General features: G+C 51.2%; 1 protein-coding gene and 1 long non-coding RNA gene across 2 annotated transcripts in view; one reads left to right on the top strand and one right to left on the bottom strand.

Annotated features, from left to right (window-relative positions):
• Positions 1-21980, top strand: part of LOC146221269 (uncharacterized) — a 67361-nt gene that overhangs the window by 15168 nt on the left and 30213 nt on the right. The gene's annotated exons all lie outside the window — the stretch shown is intronic.
• The window catches only part of trabd2b (TraB domain containing 2B), a 49343-nt gene continuing 35606 nt past the window's right edge, over positions 8244-21980 (bottom strand). The window contains exons 4-7 of the mRNA XM_084692886.1: positions 21676-21850; positions 11147-11243; positions 9274-9531; positions 8244-8960 (exon numbers count right to left, since the gene is read on the bottom strand). Of these exons, the coding sequence (XP_084549012.1) occupies positions 8717-8960; positions 9274-9531; positions 11147-11243; positions 21676-21850 (774 nt within the window). The 3' untranslated portion in view covers positions 8244-8716. The remainder of the gene's footprint in view (positions 8961-9273; positions 9532-11146; positions 11244-21675; positions 21851-21980) is intronic.

The raw sequence follows: 21980 nt of genomic DNA, 5'->3' as shown, positions 1-21980 counted from the left end.
ATAATGTCGAGCGCAGAGGAGCAAAATCAGACTTGACCCGAAGAGAGACCAGAAAGAGGAGGGAGCGAAAGAGAGGGAAGAGGAAGGGAGAGAAGGAGAGTGAGAGGGCGAGGCAGAGAGGAAGAGGGGGAGAGAGAAAGACGGACAGAGAGAGAGAGAGAGAGAGCTGGAGTGTCTGCGAGAGAGAGAGTTGAGTTATCGGTGTCAATGGCCGCTATTGCGCTTGTGTTGTTGTTGTTTGTTTACAGACGGAAACAAACAAGTGATTGTTGAAGGTGAGGAAATGGAGTTGTCTGTGTCCGGCAGTAAACAGTGAATTGTGTGCGTCTGTGTGTGTCTGCACTGTGCGTGTGTGTGTGCGTGTGTGTGTGCGCTCCATGATGTTGTAAGCTTATCTGTGTTTCATAGGGTAAGTAGGGGTTACAGTAGATACATACACACAGCAGATTGACACTGCAGATAAAAAGATTGTCGGATGATAGTGATAGTAACCAAGGTGATTAACTTGTGTTTGAACTTGAAAGCAATGTATATATATGTGTGTGTGTGTGTGTGTGTCTCGTAGAGCCGAGCTTGGTTCTGGGCCCTTGGTCTTGTCCTTGGCCTAAACCTGGACTTGGTTCTGGTTCTGGTCAGGTATTGTAGCTGGCCCGTTGACCCTTCCCCGCACATCGGCCTTTGACCACGTTAACCCAAGCATTATCACAGCCCCATCTACCTCTCTTATCACCAGGAATCAAACATTGAAAGGGTGTGTGTGTGTTTTGGGGGTGGGTGGAGTTGAGGGGGGAGTAGCGACCAGGGTTATATGCAGACAAGAGGAAGGGGGGGGGGGGGGGTTACACAGGCGAACGATAAAGTTGGAAAGGAGGAAGGGGGTGGAGTGTGAGAACCGTGTGTAGAGGAGAAGAGGGAGAGGAGACGTCATGCTAGGCTACGTCCTCTTGTCCCCTGGGCGGTACCAGACCCTCCAGCTCTGTCACGAGAGGGAGAGAGAGGGAGGAGAGAGAGAGAGAGAGAGAGAGGGAAAGAGGGAGAGAGGGAGAGAGGGAGAGAGAGAGAGAGCGGTGTTCAGCACTGGGCAAACAGCCCTTTTTACGAGTACTGCTTTGCAATTACCTGTTACCTTGACTGTTGTGTTTTTAAGAGCTGACTGGCCTTGGAGTTACCTGGAGACACCTGGAGTGAGGGTGATAAAAGAGGCTGGCGTGATAGAGAGCGAGGGCTTGACCCATCTCTCCTATCTGCCCTGCTCCCAGATACACCGCTCACCCATCTGTCTGGCCCTCACTGGCGGTGCCATGGTCGCTGGCGCCTCTGCCTGCCTGCCTGCCTGTCTGTCTGCCTGTCTGTCTGTCTGTCTGTCTGTCTGTCTGTCTGTCTGCCTGTCTTTCTGCCTGTCTTTCTGCCTGTCTGTCCTTGCATCAGCTCTACTATATTCCTCTTAACTATGTACTGTCTGTCTCGCTACCCCTCCACCTTCTATTTTAGCCTACAGGCAGGTGTCAATGGTGTTGGGTCGGAAAATATTTGATGTTCGTACAATGGGCATTTAACATTCTCACCCTGTGCTCTGACCTTAAGGGTGTGTGCGTGCATGCGCACATGTGTGAGAGAGATTGCGTGTGTGTGTTTGAGCGACAGATCTGCGCATCTGTGTGTGTTTGTTCACTGGACATTTAGCCCCAGTTAGCTGGTCAGGCTTCCTTAACCATACCCACACACACGCTCCACCCCCCCCTTATCTCTCTCTCTCTCTCTCTCTCTCTCTCTCTCTCTCTCTCTCTCTCTCTCTCTCTCTCTCTCTCTCTCTCTCTCTCTCTCTCTCTCTCTCTCTCTCTCTCTCTCTCTCTCTCTCTCTCTCTCTCTCTCTCTCTCTCTCTCTCTCTCTCTCTCTCTCTCTCTCTCTCTCTCTCTCTCTCTCTCTCTCTCTCTCTCTCTCTCTCTCTCTCTCTCTCTCTCTCTCTCTCTCTCTCTCTCTCTCTCTCTCTCTCTCTCTCTCTCTCTCTCTCTCTCTCTCTCTGTCTGTCTGTCTGTCTGTCTGTCTGTCTGTCTGTCTGTCACACACACACACAGACTGTCCTATTAACCTATTAACAGTGTTTGAGCAGGACTGGTCCAAGACCATTTGACCTCCACCTTCTCCCTGACCTCTAGCTCAGTCCCAGGAGGGCGGAGGCCAGGAAGGTTAAGGGTGTGTGTGTGTGTGTGAGGGAGGAAGGCTCGGCTGTCCGAGTAGAACAAACAGCGGTGGTCAAACACACAGAGCCCCCTCTACCCATGAATTCTCTTTCACCCCCCCCCTCCCTCCCCCTCCTCCCCCCCCCTCCCCCACCACACCTCTCCATCACCACATGGTCTGGCATTATCTCATAACTGAATCACTTCTGTCTGCTTGTCCTCATATGTGAAGTGACAGATTTATCAACAGGGGACAGGGAACTTGGCATTAGATGGCAGTAGAGCTGCCAAATGTCCAGGGCCAGGTGAGGGGGGGTGGGGGGTGGGTGATGGAGTGGGGGGGCATTATGAACTGTCAATCATATTTACAGCAGAAGCACAAAGCTGTTTGAGGAGAATTGACGGGGTCTGGTCTCTGTTCTGTGGTTCTTTGTTTCTATAGTTCTAAGATTCAGTGGTTCCATGTTTCTGTGGTTCTAAGATTCTGTGTTTTTATGTTTAAGGTTCCTTGGTTCTATGGTTCTAAGATGATATGGTTCTATGGTTACCGTTGATGAGGTATAATCAAGCTTAATCAGTGTGGTTTTTACCTTTTAGAACTGTCTGGGTCAACTGACAGTGAAACGGCTTTGTGGTCCAGGAACAGAATAAAATATGTTTATGAAAAGGAGAATTAATCACAGAGGGTATCTTTGGATAAAGTCATATTTGTTTTTATCCCGTTTTTCATCTGAATGAAACGGCTTTCATGTGAATGTAATTAGCATATTTCATTACGGCGTAGAGTGTCACAGTTGCAGCATCAAAGCATTAGGTTCTTCGCATGTGCTGCCATAGTTGCTAGGGAAGTGCGCAACAATCTTTTTTTTTTTCTTCTTCTTCTTTTCTTTTTTTTTAAGAATACATTTCGCCTGAGGCTGTTTTTGAGTGCACTCTCTCCCTCAAGCTGCTGTCGATATCAAAGAGAACCCATTCCGTATGTGAAGTGCCCCTTGTCCAGCATAATAAAACAGTGCATCACTGCAAAAAAACTGTGAAACACAACACTCTCACCTCCTCTCACTGTCGCCCATGGTGGCTTGCTCTCCTTCGCTTTCCCTTCATGGTTCCCTCCCTCCCCTCTCTCCCTCCCTCCCGCCGTCTCTCCATCTCTCCCTCTCTCCATCTCTCCCTCTATCCATCTCTCCATCTCTGCCTCTCTCCATCTCTCCATCTCTCCCTCTCTCCATCTCTGCCTCTCTCCATCTCTGCCTCTCTCCTTCTCTCCATCTCTCCCTCTCTGCCTCTCTCCCTCTCTCCCTCCCTGCCTTCCTCTCCTCACACTCTCAACTCATGCCGCAAAACAATCATGTCAGTGACACAGTGCCGAAGCATAGCTCCGTCCCTTGAGCCAAAAAACTCGACTATCCTTTGAGATCTAACGCATCCTAACGCGACGGACTGGGGAAATTCTAAAACAACGCAGACTCCCTATGATCTTCACATTAACCGCCATCAGCCTTCCTTTGATCAGTTGTCAGGCCTACCTTTCCTCAGTGTGGGCATGACCCCTGAACCCGTCCTCAACCGACAGCTGGGAACCAAACAGCCAAGAACCAGAAGACAAACAAACAACCCACCTCAACAGGGAGCCCTTCTTAGGGTGGGGGGGGGGAGATCTTCTGACCAGGAGTGGCCCAGCGCCCTTTATCAAAACACGATCCGCCGTTAAAAGCTGCCTATCTCTCTCTCTTTTAAGGGCATGTCTGCTTTGTTTTTGCCAAATCTTTATTGCTGGTGGCTAGACAGCTTGGTTGACTTGGTGGAACATTGACCAGCTCAGAGTTTAGTGGAGGTGCAACTCAAAATGAACATTTCGTTTGGATCCATGCTACCCGACAATCCTTTGCAATATGCCGTCAGGATGTTCGGATAACACACGCAAGCAGCACTTTAGCGAGTCTAGATGGCTCATTTGTACCTCGATGAATGAAAGCGCGCACGCTGTATACGGCTTCTGTGGAAATCATAATCCACTGTGTAATTACGATTCATATTTTGTCAATGCCCTGTGTAGTGATACATGTTAGGGCAATGACAAAGCTGTAGTTTGAATAGCGTCTAAAGCCCTTGGGATGCAGCGAGAGGCTGGCAATGGCAGCGATCGATGCTCCCCTGGGCTGCTGTGAGATGCTCTCTGCGGGGAGAATCGATCCGGGACGACACCCCTGCAACGTGGGGCATGACGCAACACGGGCTGTCGGCTCTTCTCGTCGGCCCCTCGTCTCTCAGGTCGCCGACACGCCCCTGACCCACAGCAGGCGCGCACGGATCAGTTTGGCCTTGCACCTACTGTGTGTGTGTGTGTGTTGGGGGGGTCTTGATGGGAGACCTTGGTGAAGATAACAAACGTCTTATCGTCTTCCTCCAGCGACTGGCTTCTTTCGGCAAGGCCCTGAGAGTCGCTGGAGGGCCCCCCCCCCACCCGCCCACCCCCCGCCCCCCCGCACTAGGCAAACACGGCCTCTGTAGTTTCTAATCCTTTTACCAGAGGTGATTTTTAATGACTTCCTCATCTTCATTCCGGTCGAGTCACCGGGTGGGTACGGCGGTGTGATCCACTGCAGCACACCTCAGCTCTGGCAAGCCTTAACCTTGGAGTACCCCTTCCCCTTCTCCTAGCCCCTCCATCCCAGAGGCAGAGGGCTCCTGGGGGGGGGGGGATAGGCCAGGGGCTGAGGGGGGGGGGTGGAGAAGGCAAAGACCTGCCACATTATATGCTTTAACATGACTGGCAAATCCACGGCGGTTAAACAAACTTAACCTTCATTTGTGAAACAGTGCAAATCAAAGGGCAAAAAACGACTTGTGCAAGTAATTACCTCCGGGGGAGGGCATCGGGGGAAGGAAGGACGGAGGGAAGTGAGAGAGGGGAGGGAGGAGAAAGGGAGAGGGAGGGGAGCGCTGGGGAGACAGAGGAAAGGGGAGAATAGAACAGGCATCGTTTAAGACGAAGGGGGCATTTCTAATGAGTTTACACAGAAATTGATTTCCCGCTGTAATCTTTTATTTATATGCAGCTGGCGCTCTGTGGTGGCCAGTGTGAGGGTCAGTTCTCTGTGAACCCTGTCAGGACCCCCACTCCCTCAAACAACACCCCAAAGCCCAGGGAAAATGGTATTTTAGCAAAGGCAAACATTGTCCTGTCTTGGCTTAGAGGCCGAAATAGCTGTTTATTTTTTAAAACTTGTTCCCTTCCACCATGCAAAGGGAAATTCAGTTGTGGCCAGGCCGGAACGAAGCAAGTTGAAATGAACACACAATTATTATTTTTATCTTCTGATTTGTATTGATGCTATTTGACAACCATTAGTCTCTCTATTAACTAGGAAAGAGATGGGTTGTAACCAGAATACCTTAGGGTAGTTTGTCACTTAAATTCACTATATTTTGTAGTACAATGTATAATATATAATCATATTCATATAACAATATAAGGTATTTAACTATGTGAATAAAGTGTCTATAATAAAACTCACACATAATTATGATACTTTACAGCATGAAGTCTAAAAGTCTATATATAACAAAGGTTAATTCTGATTATTACCTTCATTTTGTCCAAACATAATTAGTATTTTATTTATAGGTAAATGGTAATTCAGAAGAATGGTGTTGGCTCGTAAATGTGAACGCGGATCTTCTGAAATTCAAACTGTTACATCTCTTTGTACTGATCAAATGCAGGCCTTTCGTCAAAAGACTATCCTCAGATGTCGCCAACATTGTGCTAGTCCGCCTGAATCCATCGTCTTACAATAATTTTAAAAACAGATAGGTCTTTATTGTCTAATAACCAAATTTAGGTTTGGTTAAAATTTCGTGGAATATTAAACTACATTTCAAAAAAGATTTTTGTCATCAGTATAAAATGGTTTTGTAGAAAAGTAACACTTCTCCTCAAATATGATCACGTATGACAAGAATATCTAGCTAAATATAAAACAATTCAGATGCATCATATTTTGAGTCTCGGTCTGGACCCTTTGTGAATTTTAAACAAAATGTCTCACTTTTTTTTCTTCTGAATCCTGGTTTGCGTGGCGACGACTATTTGCATCACTCGTGCGCCATCTGGCGGTACATTCTTAAACATTGTCTGTATTGAGGTCGCAATCCCTAAACAGTTGTAATGAACGGGGGCACGTCTTTGAGCGGTGTTTTCGTATTCGTCTCTTGCGTCGTGCATCTATGCAAAGCACGCCTTTCAGTGACTGTGTTGTGCAATAAATATATACATAGTTTACCGTAGGGGTTTTCAAAAGCTAACTTCACTTAATAATTGTCAACCCATTTATAGTTTTTCACAATTGCTAAAACATTTCTTGCCACCCACTTTCTCAAAACTGTAAACACAAAACCTCAACTTCAAGCACTATTTACAAAAACCTCTGAATCTTCTGGCAAAATGAAACTTTTGCCTCAAAACAGATTTACCTGTGCTCAAAATCAAACACTGCTCTCAAATCATAATCAAAATTATATACACTATCAAGCAGTCAGTAAATCATACACCAAAAAATTGAAAACACATTGTTCAAAACATATAGTTCTAATTTTTACGTAATCTCAAAACAAATTTCATATTTATCCGTCATTGTCTTTTGATGAACAAAGACATGTTCTATCATAGTAAATCAAAATTGATCAGAAATTACTACTCTGCTTTGCTCTTATAGCAATTTTTTTGCTCTTTCTCCTCCTTGTACCCCTATACAGTACTGTACCCTGCATCTCACTACTCACTCTTGTTCTTTGTTGATATGAACCTGCAACTAGTCGAAATCTATTGAGCAGTCATTACTGTTACTGTAACAAATGGAAAGCTATGTTCAGGGCCATACAATTTGTTCATTGTACAGTATGCAGCCTACAATGCACTGTACTACAGTATACAATACTACAGTAAAAGGGACAAAAATCAAAGGAGTAAACATGTGATCAATGTGCTCCCTCTTGTCTTTGGGCTGGGTCAGGCCAGAGCACTTTGTCGACATCACAAGCAATATTTTTCAACTTTCAACAACTTGTTTGCTCTCTGGACTTGCTTATATCGGTTGTTTCACATCATTTGGATCAAGTGAAATCAATTTTGAGTGGTTGGGGTTAGTCACTGACATGTTTTCTCTATTTGTATTTGATTGTTGCCATTTGTGTTTACCAGTATGGATGACATGTGCATTAGAGGGCAGAATGTGTTTTAAAAATGAGACTGTGTTTAGAGTTTTGCTGAAAATTCAAAGTGAGATCTGCAAATTGTGTTTAACCACGTGAAATAGTTTAAGGTATTGACAACAAACAGGCACAATTAGCTACATGAGTTCAGGCAACTGAGAACTTTGTTCAGCCAATGGGTTTTTAGTATTTTAGCAATTGAGAAAAAACTGTAATTCAAGCTCTGCCCATTATGAACACTAGGAGGCAGACTGGAATAATCTACTACCAGTTCTTCTTAGTCGGCAGCGGTCAATGCATGTACACATATCTTTTGGGTCAGGGAGTTGCCTTCAGAGGCTAGTCTATTTGCTCATTCCATTTTAAAATGGATGTTTTCCCCCAAAAAATTTGGTTTGGGTTTTGTCACTGGGAATCATTAGCAACATCCAATAAGATTTTTTCACTGGGAAATGCGACATCGCAGACCGTTTAACGGTCTATAACATCATGTTTGCTTGTCTATTCAGCACATCTGAGGCCTCTGGCTGCCTCATATGGGTTTACCACTGACCGGCAACATGCTCCACATACGATACATATTTTACTTACCATATTCTGGAAACACAAGGGTTTCTCTCTAACGTCAACCTTCTGGACTTGGATTAGATTTCCTATCAGATTTTCATGAATCAGTGTGTTCTAAAATCAAACTGAAGGTGTAGGCTACGTAGACGTTGTCAATAAAGGTGCGGTTCTTTGATATCGTTTTCAAAAAGGTTTATTTTTCAACAATCATCAAAAGCAAGAAAATATACTCTTTGAGAAATAATAAATATACAATATTCTTTTATGAACAAAATGCACAATTTACAAAATCGGCAACAGCGTACTCATCCTCCTAGGTTGTTAAAACATCGGGGACCTTTATTACATAGAGTTCATTGCAGAGTTATATCTGTTAAAGTCATTAGTAAGTCTATTCTCATCCTTAATATCTGTATTATTCATCATGAGGCACCAGAGCCCTCTTGCTGTTACAGACACTGTGCTACACTTGTTATTCTACCATATCGCTCTTTGTCAGGTGGACTTCCAGGCATCTTTTATTGAGTTTTAAGAGACACGACATCTTCACAGACAGAATGTTCCGCCTTGTCGGACACTCTGAGCCGAGAAAGCCCAGCCTGAGAGGTCAGAGGTCACGGGCGTGTGTGTGTGTGTGTGTGTCCCCCCGAGTCACCCGGCCCCGCCTCTCCCGTCCTCGTGTGCTGGTGGTGTGCGAGCGTTTCCCCGAGCCACCTGCGCTGCTTGTGTGTGGGTGGAGAGTGCCGCCCTGTGGTCAGGAGGTGAACAGTTGTTGTGAGAGGAGCCAGGACAGCAGCAGGCAGGCGAGGGCGAGGCTGGAGCAGGGGCTGAGGCTGGGGCTGAGGGTGGCGGAGCTGGGCAGGGCTGTGGTGGAGGCAGGGGTGGAGGGCTGAGCTGGGGGGTAGAGGGCGGTCCTCCTCCGCTGCTCCTGGTGGGTGAGGGGGGGGTCCACCGTCACGTAGCCGTTTATGATTCTCACGCTGGGCTGAGGGGAGGAGCTACACAGGAGGACAGAAGGTTAAAGATTAAATCTATGGTTTTTCTTTTTTTTTCTTTTTTACAGAGAGTTAAAGGTGGTAGAGCAAGGTTTCGACCAGTAGTGAGTTCATATTGTTTGAAGTAGAGCAGCCCCAGTAATTCTGCAGTTCTGTAACAGGTCAACACTGTGCATTAGAAAACCGAATTCGTTTTTTTTATTATTATTTAAGTTATGGTGGTCAGTAAAAAAATATATTTATTTGTCCTCGTCACTATACAAAACGATTTAGTCTTTGCCTTTTTCGTTCAACGAGAAAGAGTGAGACCTCTCACCTGTCTCCGATGCGGACCCACAGGTCGCTGAAGAGGCGTGGTCGCCCGGGGCCTCGGTGAGCCTTCCGGGGACGCTTGTTTCGACCAAACTCTTCCAGCTGGCTCAGGCTGTCGGGCAGCAGCATGTGTGGCTCCTCCTCCCCCTGGTCCTCCAGCTCCGCGGGGCTGGTCACCCAGCCAGAGGGAGAGAACGCCGTGCCCGCCTCCAGGCTCTCATCGCCGGGGTTCACCGTGGGCTTCGCCCTCTCAGGCACGCCCCTGGAGACGAACCAAACAAACTTAGACCCGAAGCTATGTGGAGACGTTTCATAGGGCTGTTCGCAGTGTGCGTGTCTTTCGTGTCTGCTTCACGGTATATAAAGGTTCGGCTAGTAACCATCACGCAGCTCTCCTTGGGATCTAGAGCTCTTTCGACTTCAAACAGGGACATGAAGACCTCTGTTCTTGTAAAGTCTTTACGGAGTGCTAAAGTCAGCCACAAGCCAGAAGGGAGGCGTGGTGGCAGAGCGTCAAGGCCATCTGCCCAGACCACCCTGAATCCTCTCCCTCATACCTCCACTACAGACACTTCTACTCTCCTCCATTCTGCTTTTCTTCCTCCCTCCCTCCCCCCTCCCCCCCTCCATCCCTCCCTCCCCCCCTCCCCCCCTCCATCCCTCCCTCCCCCCCTCCATCCATCCATCCCTCCCTCCCCCCCCCCATCCCTCCCTCCCCCCCTCCCCCCTCTCTCCCTCCCTCCCTCCCTCCCTCCCTCCATATCTGCGTGCTCACCAGAGAGCCTCCCCGTCCGTAAACACCCCTGGAGGTGTTCCCTCTTAACGGGTCCCCCAGGGCACACGCACTCTTTCTTTGTGTTCCCCTCCGGCTGGGGTGCTTGTGTTGTTGGTTAGGACGCTAGCCTTTGGTCTAACTCCGGCACAGCCACAAGAGAGAAAGAGACCGGCTTTTGCGGTGATGCGCGCGTGATCCCCCCCCCTCCTCCCCTTCTGAACAGAGAGAATCCTGGTTGGTTGAGATGGGCCAGGTTTGAGGTTTTTACCGCCGCGCGCTAATACACACCGCATCATGTTCACCCCCCCCCCCTCTGGATGTGTCGCCTCGGATCAGAGGGGGCCCCCGGAACGTTCCGTGTCGGTTCAGGTTCTCCCCGACCGCAATCAGTCAGTCCACTTGTCAGCTTTTTACAGGGGAACCGCAGAGGAACCGCAGAGGCCCGCGGTTCGCCTCGGGAGCCAGGAGGGAAAGCTACAGATGTAATCTGCAGATGGGGAAGTGGGGGAGTAGAGCTCGCTCCGACTTTTTTTTCCCAGTTTTGCCCCCTTGTTCTGGCGGGTGTTGGAACCGGCGCCGCTGCAGTTTTAATGAACCCGACCGTGCACGGCCTCTGGATCACCAACCCCACCGGCCCTCCTCATCCTCGGGGGCCGCAGGTTGGGGGTGGGAGTTTATAACGGGGCGATCGAGGTTCGCGTGAGGAGCCCAGAGCACCCCTCTCCAGGGGAGACAGATGGGTGAGGCTGTGTGAGGGGGCCATGCCAAGGGCTGCTGGGAGTGATGCCCACTCACCTCTGGCAGCTGGTGAGGGTGGTGAGGGGGGCTGGGGGGCTGGGGGGGGCTATCAAAGGATTCCTACATAGCTGAGGTTTATGTGTGGCAGTGCGCAACTTGGACCATATGCCCCACATTTACCTCCTCAGCAGGGGGGGGGGGAATGTTTCTGTTTTTTGTAAATGATGATGAAAGAGAGACACTGTCAGATCATGGCGTTTTGAAACCGTTGTTTTTCTTCTTTTTTTTCTTTAACCACCCGTCTTGATGTCCATGCCAACCCTGACGGGTGCAACAGGAGGCGTGGCTCTGGCTCGGTACTCACTCTGTGATTGGTTGCTGGGGATGGGAGGGCGTGTGCACCACCTTGTAGCCCTCCTGTCTCAGGATGTCAAGCACGCTGTGGTTCCCCAGGAAGTGACCTAACAGGAAACAGGAAACGGGACATGAGCTTTGGAGTCGGGGGTAAGGGGGGGGGGGGTAAAGAGGGCTGAGTGGGCTGAGAGCTCTGGGTCAGAGGCAGAGCAGGCCTTGAGATAACGGGGGGAGGGGGGGGGGGCATTCTGACACACGCTTGTCCTTGATCTTTCGGGTGCACTTGTTCCTGTGTAATGACCCCATACAGATGGCACTCTACGCCCCCCCCCCCCAGGCCCGCCAGTGATTCCTTCACTCCAACATCAAACAGGCAGGCCCCATCCCCACACTGATGAAAGCTTTTTTTTTATTTATTCCTACCAACAGATAATCCTGTGTGTCACTCAACACAGCAATAAGCCGTAATGCTGACCCCCCCCCCCCGCCCCCCACACACACCCCTCCCTGACCCGCAGCACTCCCTACCTTATTAACTGCATGCTGACAATCTTCAAGGTCCTCTCTCTGTCTATTTTATTATTATGATTTTTCAGATCATTCCTGAGGAGGGGGGACGACACAGGGCTACACTTTCTTGGCCGCAGAGTTCAAAGGCTGCGATGCGATTGGCTGGAGAGTAAGGTGAGGCTACCACTGAGTGTCGCACAGATCAGAAGGGCAGATTGTAGCTCCTACACTCCCCTCCTACCACCTCCCCTACCCTCCTACCCTCATATCCTCCTCTCCTCTCCCCTTCCCTACCTTCCTCCTCGCCTCTCCTGTCCCCTCTCCCCTCCCCCCTCTTCCCTCTCCCCTGTCCTCTATGTCAAGCAGATACTTCATTAACTTCAGTTATGAACTCTTTTTATGGTCAGTGATGGAGGGGAATAAGAAACCCCTCAGCATTCCGTGTGCGAGGTCAAGCTGTCTGTTTGATCGGCTGTGTTTATTTTCTCGCTGCTGGCTGACATACATAAACAGTCTGAACACAGGCCTCACAGAGACAGTTGGTCACCACAGACCAGCAGAGGAAGCTGTTTAGCTAGTGTGTGTGTGTGTGTGTGTGTGTGTGTGTGTGTTGATGTTACCCTCCATAGCTACCAGACAACCACTGGACCACAGGAACACACCTGCTACCAGATCTTACTTCTCCTTAGATCTTTTTTCATGTGTTTGCTGAGCTTCCCATACCAGCACTGTATGGACACACCTACCCAAACCAGGAAACACAGACACATGCGTACACAAACTAGTGCGGCAAACACACACACAGCATACACACATACACGGCATACACACACACACACAGTATACACACACACACCACCACCGCGCATCCCCTGTGCTCCCTTGCTGCCGTGTGTGTGTGTGTGTGGTGGCCACGTTGAGCAGAAGGTCAGAGTTAACATTGGTGGTGCTAAGACGTTGTGTGGCAGGACCTGCATAGAGGCTGTGTATCAGAGCCTCCATGGAGGCTGTGTATCAGAGCCTCCATAGAGGCTGTGTATCAGGGCCTCCATAGAGGCTGTGTAGCAGGGTCTGCATAGAGGCTGTGTAGCAGGGCCTCCATAGAGGCTGTGTAGCAGGGCCTCCATAGAGGCTGTGTAGCAGGGCCTCCATAGAGGCTGTGTAGCAGGGTCTGCATAGAGGCTGTGTATCAAGGCCTCCATAGAGGCTGTATATCAGGACCTGCATAGAGGCCAACACCAACACACCAGGCTCTCTACTCTGCCCATCGGTGTACTACTGCTCTCTCCTGCTCCTCTCTCCTGCTCCTTTCCTGTCTCTGTCCTCTCCTGTCTCTCTCTCCTGTCTCTATCCTCTTCTGTCTCTCTTCTCTCCAGTCTCTCTCTCCTGTTTCTCTCCTTTTCTGCTCTCCTCTCCCCTCTCTCTCCTATCTCTCTCCTGTCTCTCTCCTCTCCTGTCTCTCGCTCTTGTTCCTCTCTCTCGTCTCTCTCCAGTCTCTCTCACTCTCCTGCTACTCTCTCCTGTCTCTCTCCTCTCCAGTCTCTCTCTCCTGTCTCTCTCCTCTCCTGTGTCTCACTCTTGCTCCTCTCTCTTGTCTCTCTCTCTCCAGCCTCTCTCCTCTCCAGCTCTCTCTCTCTCTCTCTCTCTCTCTCTCTCTCTCTCTCTCTCTCTCTCTCTCTCTCTCTCTCTCTCTCTCTCTCTCTCTCTCTCTCTCTCTCTCTCTCTCTCCTGCTTCTCTCTCCAGTCTCTGTCTTCTGTCTCTCTCCTCTCCTGTGTCTGTCCTTTCCTGCTCCTCTCTCCAGTCTCTCTCTCTCTCTCTCTCTCTCTCTCTCTCTCTCTCTCTCTCTCTCTCCTGCTCCTCTCTCCAGTCTCTCTCTCTCCCCAGTCTCTCTCCAGGCCTGCAGCTCCAGGCTGGACCGCAGGGTCTCTAGCAGGGTGTTCCTCTGCCTCCCTGTCTTCATCACTCAGCCTGCTCACCCTCCCTAACCCCAGACCTCCGCCCTCCATCCTCCGCTTCTCTCTGTCTATTTATCTTTCTCTCTCTCCCCTTTCTGTCTGTCTCTGTCCTTATTCATGTGTCTCTCTCTCCATGCTGTGTGTGTGTGTGTGTGTGTGTGAGAGAGAGAGAGGTTCAGTGTTGCAGCATGTCGCTCGCTCCCACCCAGACTCTGAGCCTGTACGTCCATTCAGCACCTCGTTACACACACCTCCCCACACCCCTCCCTGTGCCCCTCACCCCTCTCGACACCCCTACCTACACCCCTCACCCCCCTCTGCGCCCCTCCCTAAGAAAAGAGAACAGGGGAGGAAGAGGAGAGCTGGTGCGGGGGAGAGATGAGGGCTGGTGGACACCTGAGGGGGGAGGCGGCCGGGGGAGAGGGTGAGGGGGGAGGGAGGAGGGGGAGGGAGGAGGGTGACTCATACACTACACACAGGCTGCATGCTGGGCGCTGTTGCTATGCTCCTAACAAACACAAGCTGCTGCTGCCGGGCGATCGAGGAGAACGACAAAAGATGAAAGGGAGCCGGGGAAGAGAGACAAGGGGGCTGGAGGATGGAATGGAAACGAGATGAGATGAACTCCTCCCTCAAACTGGAAATGTTGAGAGAGAGAGAGAGAGAGAGAGAGAGAGAGAGAGAGAGAGAGAGAGAGAGAGAGAGAGAGAGAGAGAGAGAGAGAGAGAGAGAGAGAGAGAGAGAGAGAGAGAGAGAGAGAGAGAGAGAGAGAGAGAGAGAGAGAGAGAGAGAGAGAGAGAGAGAGAGAGAGAGAGAGAGAGAGAGAGAGAGAGAGAGAGAGAGAGAGAGAGAGAGAGAGAGAGAGAGAGAGAGGGAGGGAGGGAGGGAGGGAGGGAGGGAGGGAGGGAGGGAGGGAGGGAGGGAGGGAGGGAGGGAGGGAGGGAGGGAGGGAGGGAGGGAGGGAGGGAGGGAGGGAGGGAGGGAGGGAGGGAGGGAGGGAGGGAGGGAGGGGGAGGAAGAAAGTCCATCTTCCTGGTGGGCTCATTACACAACGGTCCTGAGGACTAGCACCACTTGCACAAGTTCGAATGACTAATGTCACCAGGCTTCAGGAAGTCCAGCGCCCCTACACCCAGCAGCTGGTGCGCTCTCAGGCTCTTTACTGTGCCAGCGCTTCCATAAATCACACCCCAGCCTCCCAGAACAGGCCAGGGGCAGAGAAATACTACCTGCCTCGCATCTGAAATAGCCGAACCGCCGCCTCGAACAGTGCAGATCTCACTTGACGTGTAAATCTGAAAGAGAGACCAGGAAATTCCACCCCGTAGTCCTCCCAGACTCTGTTTTAGGAGTGGGATTAATGAGAATCAGGAGTCTTCCCCTTCTTTTTCCTCCTCCTTGTCCTCTTTCTCTCCCTCCTCCTCCCTCCTCCTCCCTCATCCCCCGCCCTTCTCCTCCTCTTCCCCCTCCTCCCCCTCCTCCTCCTCCTCTCCTCTCCTCCCCCTCCTCTTCCCCCCCCTCCTCCTCCTCCTCTTCCTCCCTCCCTCCCTCCTCCTCCCTCTAGGATGATTTCACTCCCCATGTACGCAGCCAGGAGCCTCCACACCACACGGAGGTGTTAAGAGAGGTGAACGGGAACGGTCGCGGTCACGCCGTTACGGTCGGCTTCCCCGGCAGTGCTTAACCCCGGGGGGGGGGGGGGCGCTGCCTGCGACTGGGGTGGGGGCCAGATGGGACCGGGGGCCCGCAGGTCAGAACCAAATGGCCCGCGCCGGGGACAAGCGCTCTCTGGAACGGGTCGGCCCTGTTTCCGTAGGAACGCTGGAAGTGTTTCCCTACTGGCTTTAAGATCTGCAGACGGAGAGTTCCAGAAACCTGCTGTCAGTTTACAGCAGTCACGTGGGGGGGGGGGGGGGATCTGGGAGAGAGAGGATAAGGGGCGAGGGTCTGGGAGAGAGAGGATAAGGGAGGGTGCGGGAGGGACTAGCAGGGCTTGATCTCGAGGTGGGGTTAAAACGTTTAGCGGAAAGAACCCCCAGAGTTTATTTTTGTACCTGACAGGTCTTTACCCGGTGGGAGAGGTGGGAGGGGGAGAGGTGGAGGAAAGCGTAGAGGAGGAGAAAAAGGAAGGAGGGGGAGGAGTGGGGGAGGAAAGGGAGGGGGCGGCTGGAAGACTTGTGGAGAAAGGCCTCTTTCTTACACGCATACTCAGACATGTACACACACACACACACACGTGTAAACAAACGTATACACGCTGCAACAGCAATGTAGCACACACAAAAATGATGGAAGCCATGTCATCCACATACTGTAGCTCTCCTGCTCTTTCTCATCTCATTCCTCCTCCATCATTTCATTTCCCCTCCCTCCCTCCCTCCCTCCCTCCCTCCCTCCCTCCCTCCCTCCCTCCCTCCCTCCCTCCCTCCCTCCCTCCCTCCCTCCCTCCCTCCCTCCCTCCCTCCCTCTTTCCTTCCCCATGCCTTCCTACCTCCTCCCACCTCTTAAATCAGAAGGCACATTTGAGCTTTTATAGTCAGAGATGCTGTCATTCTAAACGTTATTTATTTGTCAGTTGAAGTCGAAGCAATGGGACTGTGTGTGTTGCGTGACAGACTGTTGCGCTGGCACGTGTGTGTGCGTTTGACAAACACATGAATAGTGTAATAGAGCAGAGGGTGTGCTGTGCATCTGTTGGTAAAATGTGGTGTTCAGGACATTAGCGTTGAGTGAACTGCAATGTGTTGATTTAGCGTCTAATGAAGCGTGTAATCTCAGAGAAGGCTAATGAGCTGTACAGATCTAATTAGAGCTCAGAATCCACAACACAGGCTGGGAGAACTCTCAGGGCTATATGCTAGGCTAACTCAACAGGCCGTGCTAACCAACATGTCTACGCTAACCCTAGGTGCTAAGCTAACTCTACAGTCTGTGCTAACAAGCAAGGCTAACACTAATCCAACATGCTAAGCTAACTCTACAGTCTGTGCTAACAAGCAAGGCTAACACTTATCCAACATGCTAAGTTAATTCTAAACGGGCAGCAGATAGAGGGTGAGACGGATTAGACTGCGGATGATAAGATGAGGTTTTAATATTGCACCGCTTTAATTTAGACAGTGGGAAGCTCATTTCAGACAGACCTTGCGTGTGTGGGAGAGAGTGTGTGCGTGTGTATGTGAAAGAGGGAGAGACTGTGTCAGATCCAGAATCAGAAAGAGAGTGTGTGACAGTGTGTATTTGCGTGAAAAAGTATGTGTGTGTGTGTGAGTGAAGATAGAATGTGTGAGAGTGCGTGTGAAAGAGAGATAGTATGAGTGTGTGTGTGTGTGTGTGAGAGAGAGAGAGAGAGGGAGAGAGTGTGTGAGAGACAGTGTGTGTGAGCCTAAATAAAGATCCCTGGGCGCCCCCCCCCCCCCTCACTATGGCCCCGGTCTGGCGACATGGGAGATGAGGTCTGTGCATCGTCAGTCTCACGCAGTAGGAGGGGGGGGGGGGGGGGGTGGTGAGAGGAACACGTCAGCCCTCCCAAAAGGGTACTATAACAGGACAGGAGAACTATTGTTTAGGCTATCATACACACTCATAAAGTGACACGCACACTGCCACACACACACACACAGCAAACACAGACACAGACACACACCAGCAGGAATAACACACACAGCTGACAGGAGCAAAAACACCAACCACCTCACTCTGCCCCCCACTCGCGCTCTCTCTCGCGCGCGCTCTGTCGATGTCTCTTTCTCTGTCTCTCTCGCTTTCTCTCCCTCACTTAAATCTTCCTACTGGAGGACAAAGGGAGGGAGGGGGGAAAGAAAGGATGAGAAAGAACAGACAGTCAGAGATGGCGTCAGTGTGAGGCAGATGAGAGATGGGAAGAGAGAGGCAGGCAGGGGAAGAGAGAGGCAGGCAGGGGAAGAGAGAGGCAGGCAGGGGAAGAGAGAGGCAGGCAGGGGAAGAAAGAGGCAGACAGGGGAAGAGAGAGGCAGACAGGGGAAGAGAGAGGCAGACAGGGGAAGAGAGAGGCAGACAGGGGAAGAGAGAGGCAGACAGGGGAAGAGAGAGGCAGACGGGAAGAGAGAGGCAGGCAGGGGAAGAGAGAGGCAGACAGGAGAAGAGAGAGGCAGGCAGGGGAAGAGAGAGGCAGGCAGGGGAAGAGAGAGGCAGACAGGGGAAGAGAGAGGCAGGCAGGGGAAGAGAGGCAGACAGGAGAAGAGAGAGGCAGACAGGGGAAGAGAGAGGCAGACAGGGGAAGAGAGAGGCAGGCAGGGGAAGAGAGAGGCAGACAGGAGAAGAGAGAGGCAGGCAGGGGAAGAGAGAGGCAGACAGGGGAAGAGAGAGAGAGGCAGGCAGGGGAAGAGAGGCAGACAGGAGAAGAGAGAGGCAGACAGGGAAAGAGAGAGGCAGGCAGACGGGAAGAGAGAGGCAGGCAGGGGAAGAGAGAGGCAGGCAGGGGAAGAGAGAGGCAGACAGGAGAAGAGAGAGGCAGACAGGGGAAGAGAGAGGCAGACAAGGAAAGAGACAGTTTTGGCAATGTAGGGACAACGTTTGGATATTTATCTCCTGGCTCTCTTTCAATGAGCATTCATACCCTACCACAACACCACATACAACTGCAAAACACATGTGCACACTCTGCCTGTACAATAGCCTATTATAAACAGCACACACACACACACTCACCCGCACACACACGTTGGACACACACACGCACACCAGCTGTACAAAGTCACTCTCACAGAAATACCAATAAAAAGGTGTTTTTCTACAGCCAGCGTCCTCCCTGATCTACATCTCCCGGTTATGCAACAAACACAACCTCGCGCCAACGCACCCACACAACCTCACACATCCTCACACAACCTCACCCACACAACCTCACACATCCTCACAAAACCTCACCCACACAACCTCACACATCCTCACACAACCTCACCCACACAACCTCACACATCCTCACACAACCTCACCCACACAACCTCACACAACCTCACACAACCTCACCCACACAACCTCACACATCCTCACAACACGCGCGCACAAACAAACTTTCTCTCACACTGTGTATCTGTGAAGCGGTTGTGGGACTGTGGCTCTTACAGGAAATTCCTGGGGATGTTTTCAATAAGGGGAACGGAGCAATGAAGAGACGAGCAAATGAAAACCTGCTGAAACGCCGCGCTCCTCCCCCTCGCACCGCCCTCCTCCCCCTCGCACCGCCCACCTCCTCCGCGTCACCCCGCTAATGACTGTGTACGTGCGTGTGTGTGTGTGTCGGGTAATCAAAGGACAAAGCGCCTGTGATAGTGTGCGTTCCGCCCACCAGCTAGCATCTGCTGGTCTGTCACTGTGTGTCCATGGAAATAATAGAAAAAAACTGAGGAGATGTTCATCTGGCCAGATCACCAGTGCGGTATGCTGTGAGGCTCCACTGTAGCGCTGTGACGCTGCCAGCTTGGCTGCGTAAAGCTCAGGGTTCCAGCCGGCACAGTCACATGCCGTCTGGAGAACTGAAGCTACAGAGGTGGCAGGGTTTGGGGGGGGGGGGGGGGGGGGGGGTGGAATAGATGCAGACATCACCGAAGGTTAAAGTCTGGATCAGAGTGGCGTGTTTTTTTTTTCAGAGTTGTTTTACAGAGTTGAGTTGTTGTAATCTGAGACTAGGAATATAAGGGATGTGTGTTTAATGGGAAAGCATAAAACCCCATTACAATCCACCTTTTCTTTACTGTCTTAACTCGTAAAGACCAACAGGGGGCAGTAGAGAAGAGTTTCTGACCATCTGTGGGAAAACCTTTTTTTTCACAATCTTTTCTTGCTGTATTTACATAAACAACCTGTACTGCGCATGAAAATGAAAATAGGACCCAGTTACTGTGTGTGTATATATTCGTGTGTGAACTGTATGCATGTGTGTTCTTGCATGAGTGAGTGTGTGTGCACGTGTGTGTGCATGCTTATATAAGTGTACGTGCGTGTGGATGAATGTGTATGTGTTTCCGTGCATGCTTGTGTGTGTGTGTGCGTGAAGCGGACTTGGGGGAAGCAGAGATGGATGGCCTGCCCAAACCACTTTATACACACATCGTATAGTTTAATTACCCCCGGAAAAACTCATGGAACGACCAGGTAACTCTAGAACGCCTTAACCTGGGCAACAGGCCCCCTCCGGAGTCCATTTTTGTTTTCTTTCTGTCATTTCGACATGGTTCCTGTAGTAGAAAAGAGGTCCAGAGAAAATGCAGCCGTGGCCGTTAATAGTTATCGACCATATGGAGTCAAGGACCTGTGATGAACACCGCCTCTCTCAGAGCTCTCGTCTGAAGCCTGGAGGGAGGACCCAGTGCCAGGCCAGAACCCCCAACCTCCCTCGGGGACAAAACAGCCCTTTACCAGACCTTCCCAGGAGATAGAGACCCAGAACCACAACAGAGCCACATGCGTACGAAGACAAAACGATTACCAGAAGGTGCCGGGGGAAAATGGCTCTGATTAGAGATGAAAGCTGGGATGTATCTGATGAGCCGACAGACTGAACCATGTTATCCAGCACAGCGCTGATCCTGAGACAGTCCCCAGACTGCTTTTCCTCTGCCCTCTCCTCCTCCTCTCCTCTGCCCTCTTTCCTTTCCTCCTCTCCACCTCTCCTCTGCCCTCTCCTCTCCTCCTCTCCTCTGCCCTCTTTCCTCTCCTCCTCTCCACCTCTCCTCTGCCCTCTCTCCTCCTCCTCCTCCTCCTCTCCTCTGCCCTCTCCCCTTTCCTCTCCTCCTCCTCTCCTCTCCTCTGCCCTCTCTCCTCTCCTCCTCCTCTCCTCTGCCCTCTCTTCTCTCCTCCTCCTCTCCTCTGCCCTCTCTCCTCTCCTCCTCTCCTCTGCCCTCTCTCCTCTCCTCCTCTCCTCTCAGCTCTGACCCTGACCCCTGGTTAATACTGCTATGCTTCTCATCACCTCACACTTGCCTCCAGTCCTCCAACACTGGCCTGTTCAAGTCGGCCTGGAACAGCCCGGAACAGTCCGGAAAAGCCCGTAAGGCGAGGCTACACAGACGCACAGACAGGTGACCTCCCAGTGACCCGACACTCTCCCTTGCACTCCTCAGCCAGCCAGTCAAAGGTTAGCACAGAGCCAACACTTCCATACCGCACTCTCCCTCTCTCCCTCTCTGTCTCTCTGTCAGAGCCTCAGCATTCATCTTGCTGCATGTGCTCATGCCGTCAACACCCGTCTGCACACGCGCACATACACCACGCACACCATAGACACACATCCTGCACTCACAACACACACAAACACACCACACACACTCCCACACCACACACACACACTACTCAAACACACACACACACATTTTCACTCCCTCAGGACCTGCTGCAGCATTCAGGAAACATTAGCAGCATTAGCTAGGAATGCTAATTGAAACAAACAAGTCTTGGTTTCTTCATTTCTGGATTGGGGAGGGAACTCATAATTGGCATTTGGCACTTTCTGTGTGTGTGTCTGTGTGTTAACTGAAAGATCCCGGTTTGTGTCTGGGGGGAGATGTTGTCCATGCATGTTAATGGGTGTTTACAATGAACAGTTTGCCCTCTCTCATGCAGGACAATAATAGACTCCAATAGTTACCAGACCTCGGGCATGTGAAAACACATGCTCAAACACAAACAGGCACACACACACACACACACACAGGCACACAACCACACGCGCACATTCTCTGTGCAGATGTAACGGTAACTGTAGCACTGTGCTCCATTAGTCTTTAGTAGTGTCCAGGGAGCTCTGAGGTCAGAGGTCATGTTCTCCTTCTGAACACAGCCTCCTGCCTTCATCTTTCTCTCTCTACCAGAACCACAATGACCACGTCTGAAAGGACCATGAAGAAAGGGCGTCTACTGTTTCCTTCCCATCTTCCTTTCATCCCCCCCTCTCTCATCCCCCTGTCATCCTCTCTCACCCTCTCTCTTCTACCTCATTCCGCTCATTCTGTGCAAAACCCGCCCCTCTTCCTCTCCCCTGCCCGTAGCCTCTCCCATCCTCTCTTCCTCCACTCCTCCTCCTCCTCCAATCACCTGCTCCGAACGCAAAGAAGAAGCTCTGTGTGGGGTTGCGCTGCAGCAGGGCAGCGACGCGGCGCGCCATGCGCTCGTTGCGCTTGTAGATGAGCTCCTGGCGGAAGTAGCTGTCGATCTGCTGGGCCGTGGTCCTCTCATGGTCCGGCAGAGAGCTGTTGATGAAGTGAGGGAGCTGGGGAGGGAGAGGGAGAGGGAGAGGGAGAGGTGGAGGGGGAGGGGGAGGGGGAGGGGGAGGGGGAGGGGGAGGGGGAGGGGGAGGGAGAGGGAGAGGGAGAGGGAGAGGGAGGGGGAGGGGGAGGGAG

Source organism: Hypomesus nipponensis, chromosome 26, assembly GCF_054491055.1.
Source record: "Hypomesus nipponensis isolate SF chromosome 26, ASM5449105v1, whole genome shotgun sequence".
Taxonomy (NCBI): Eukaryota; Metazoa; Chordata; class Actinopteri; order Osmeriformes; family Osmeridae; genus Hypomesus; species Hypomesus nipponensis.
Note: the sequence above shows the minus strand (reverse complement) of the source record. Positions and strands in the feature narration are given on the sequence as shown.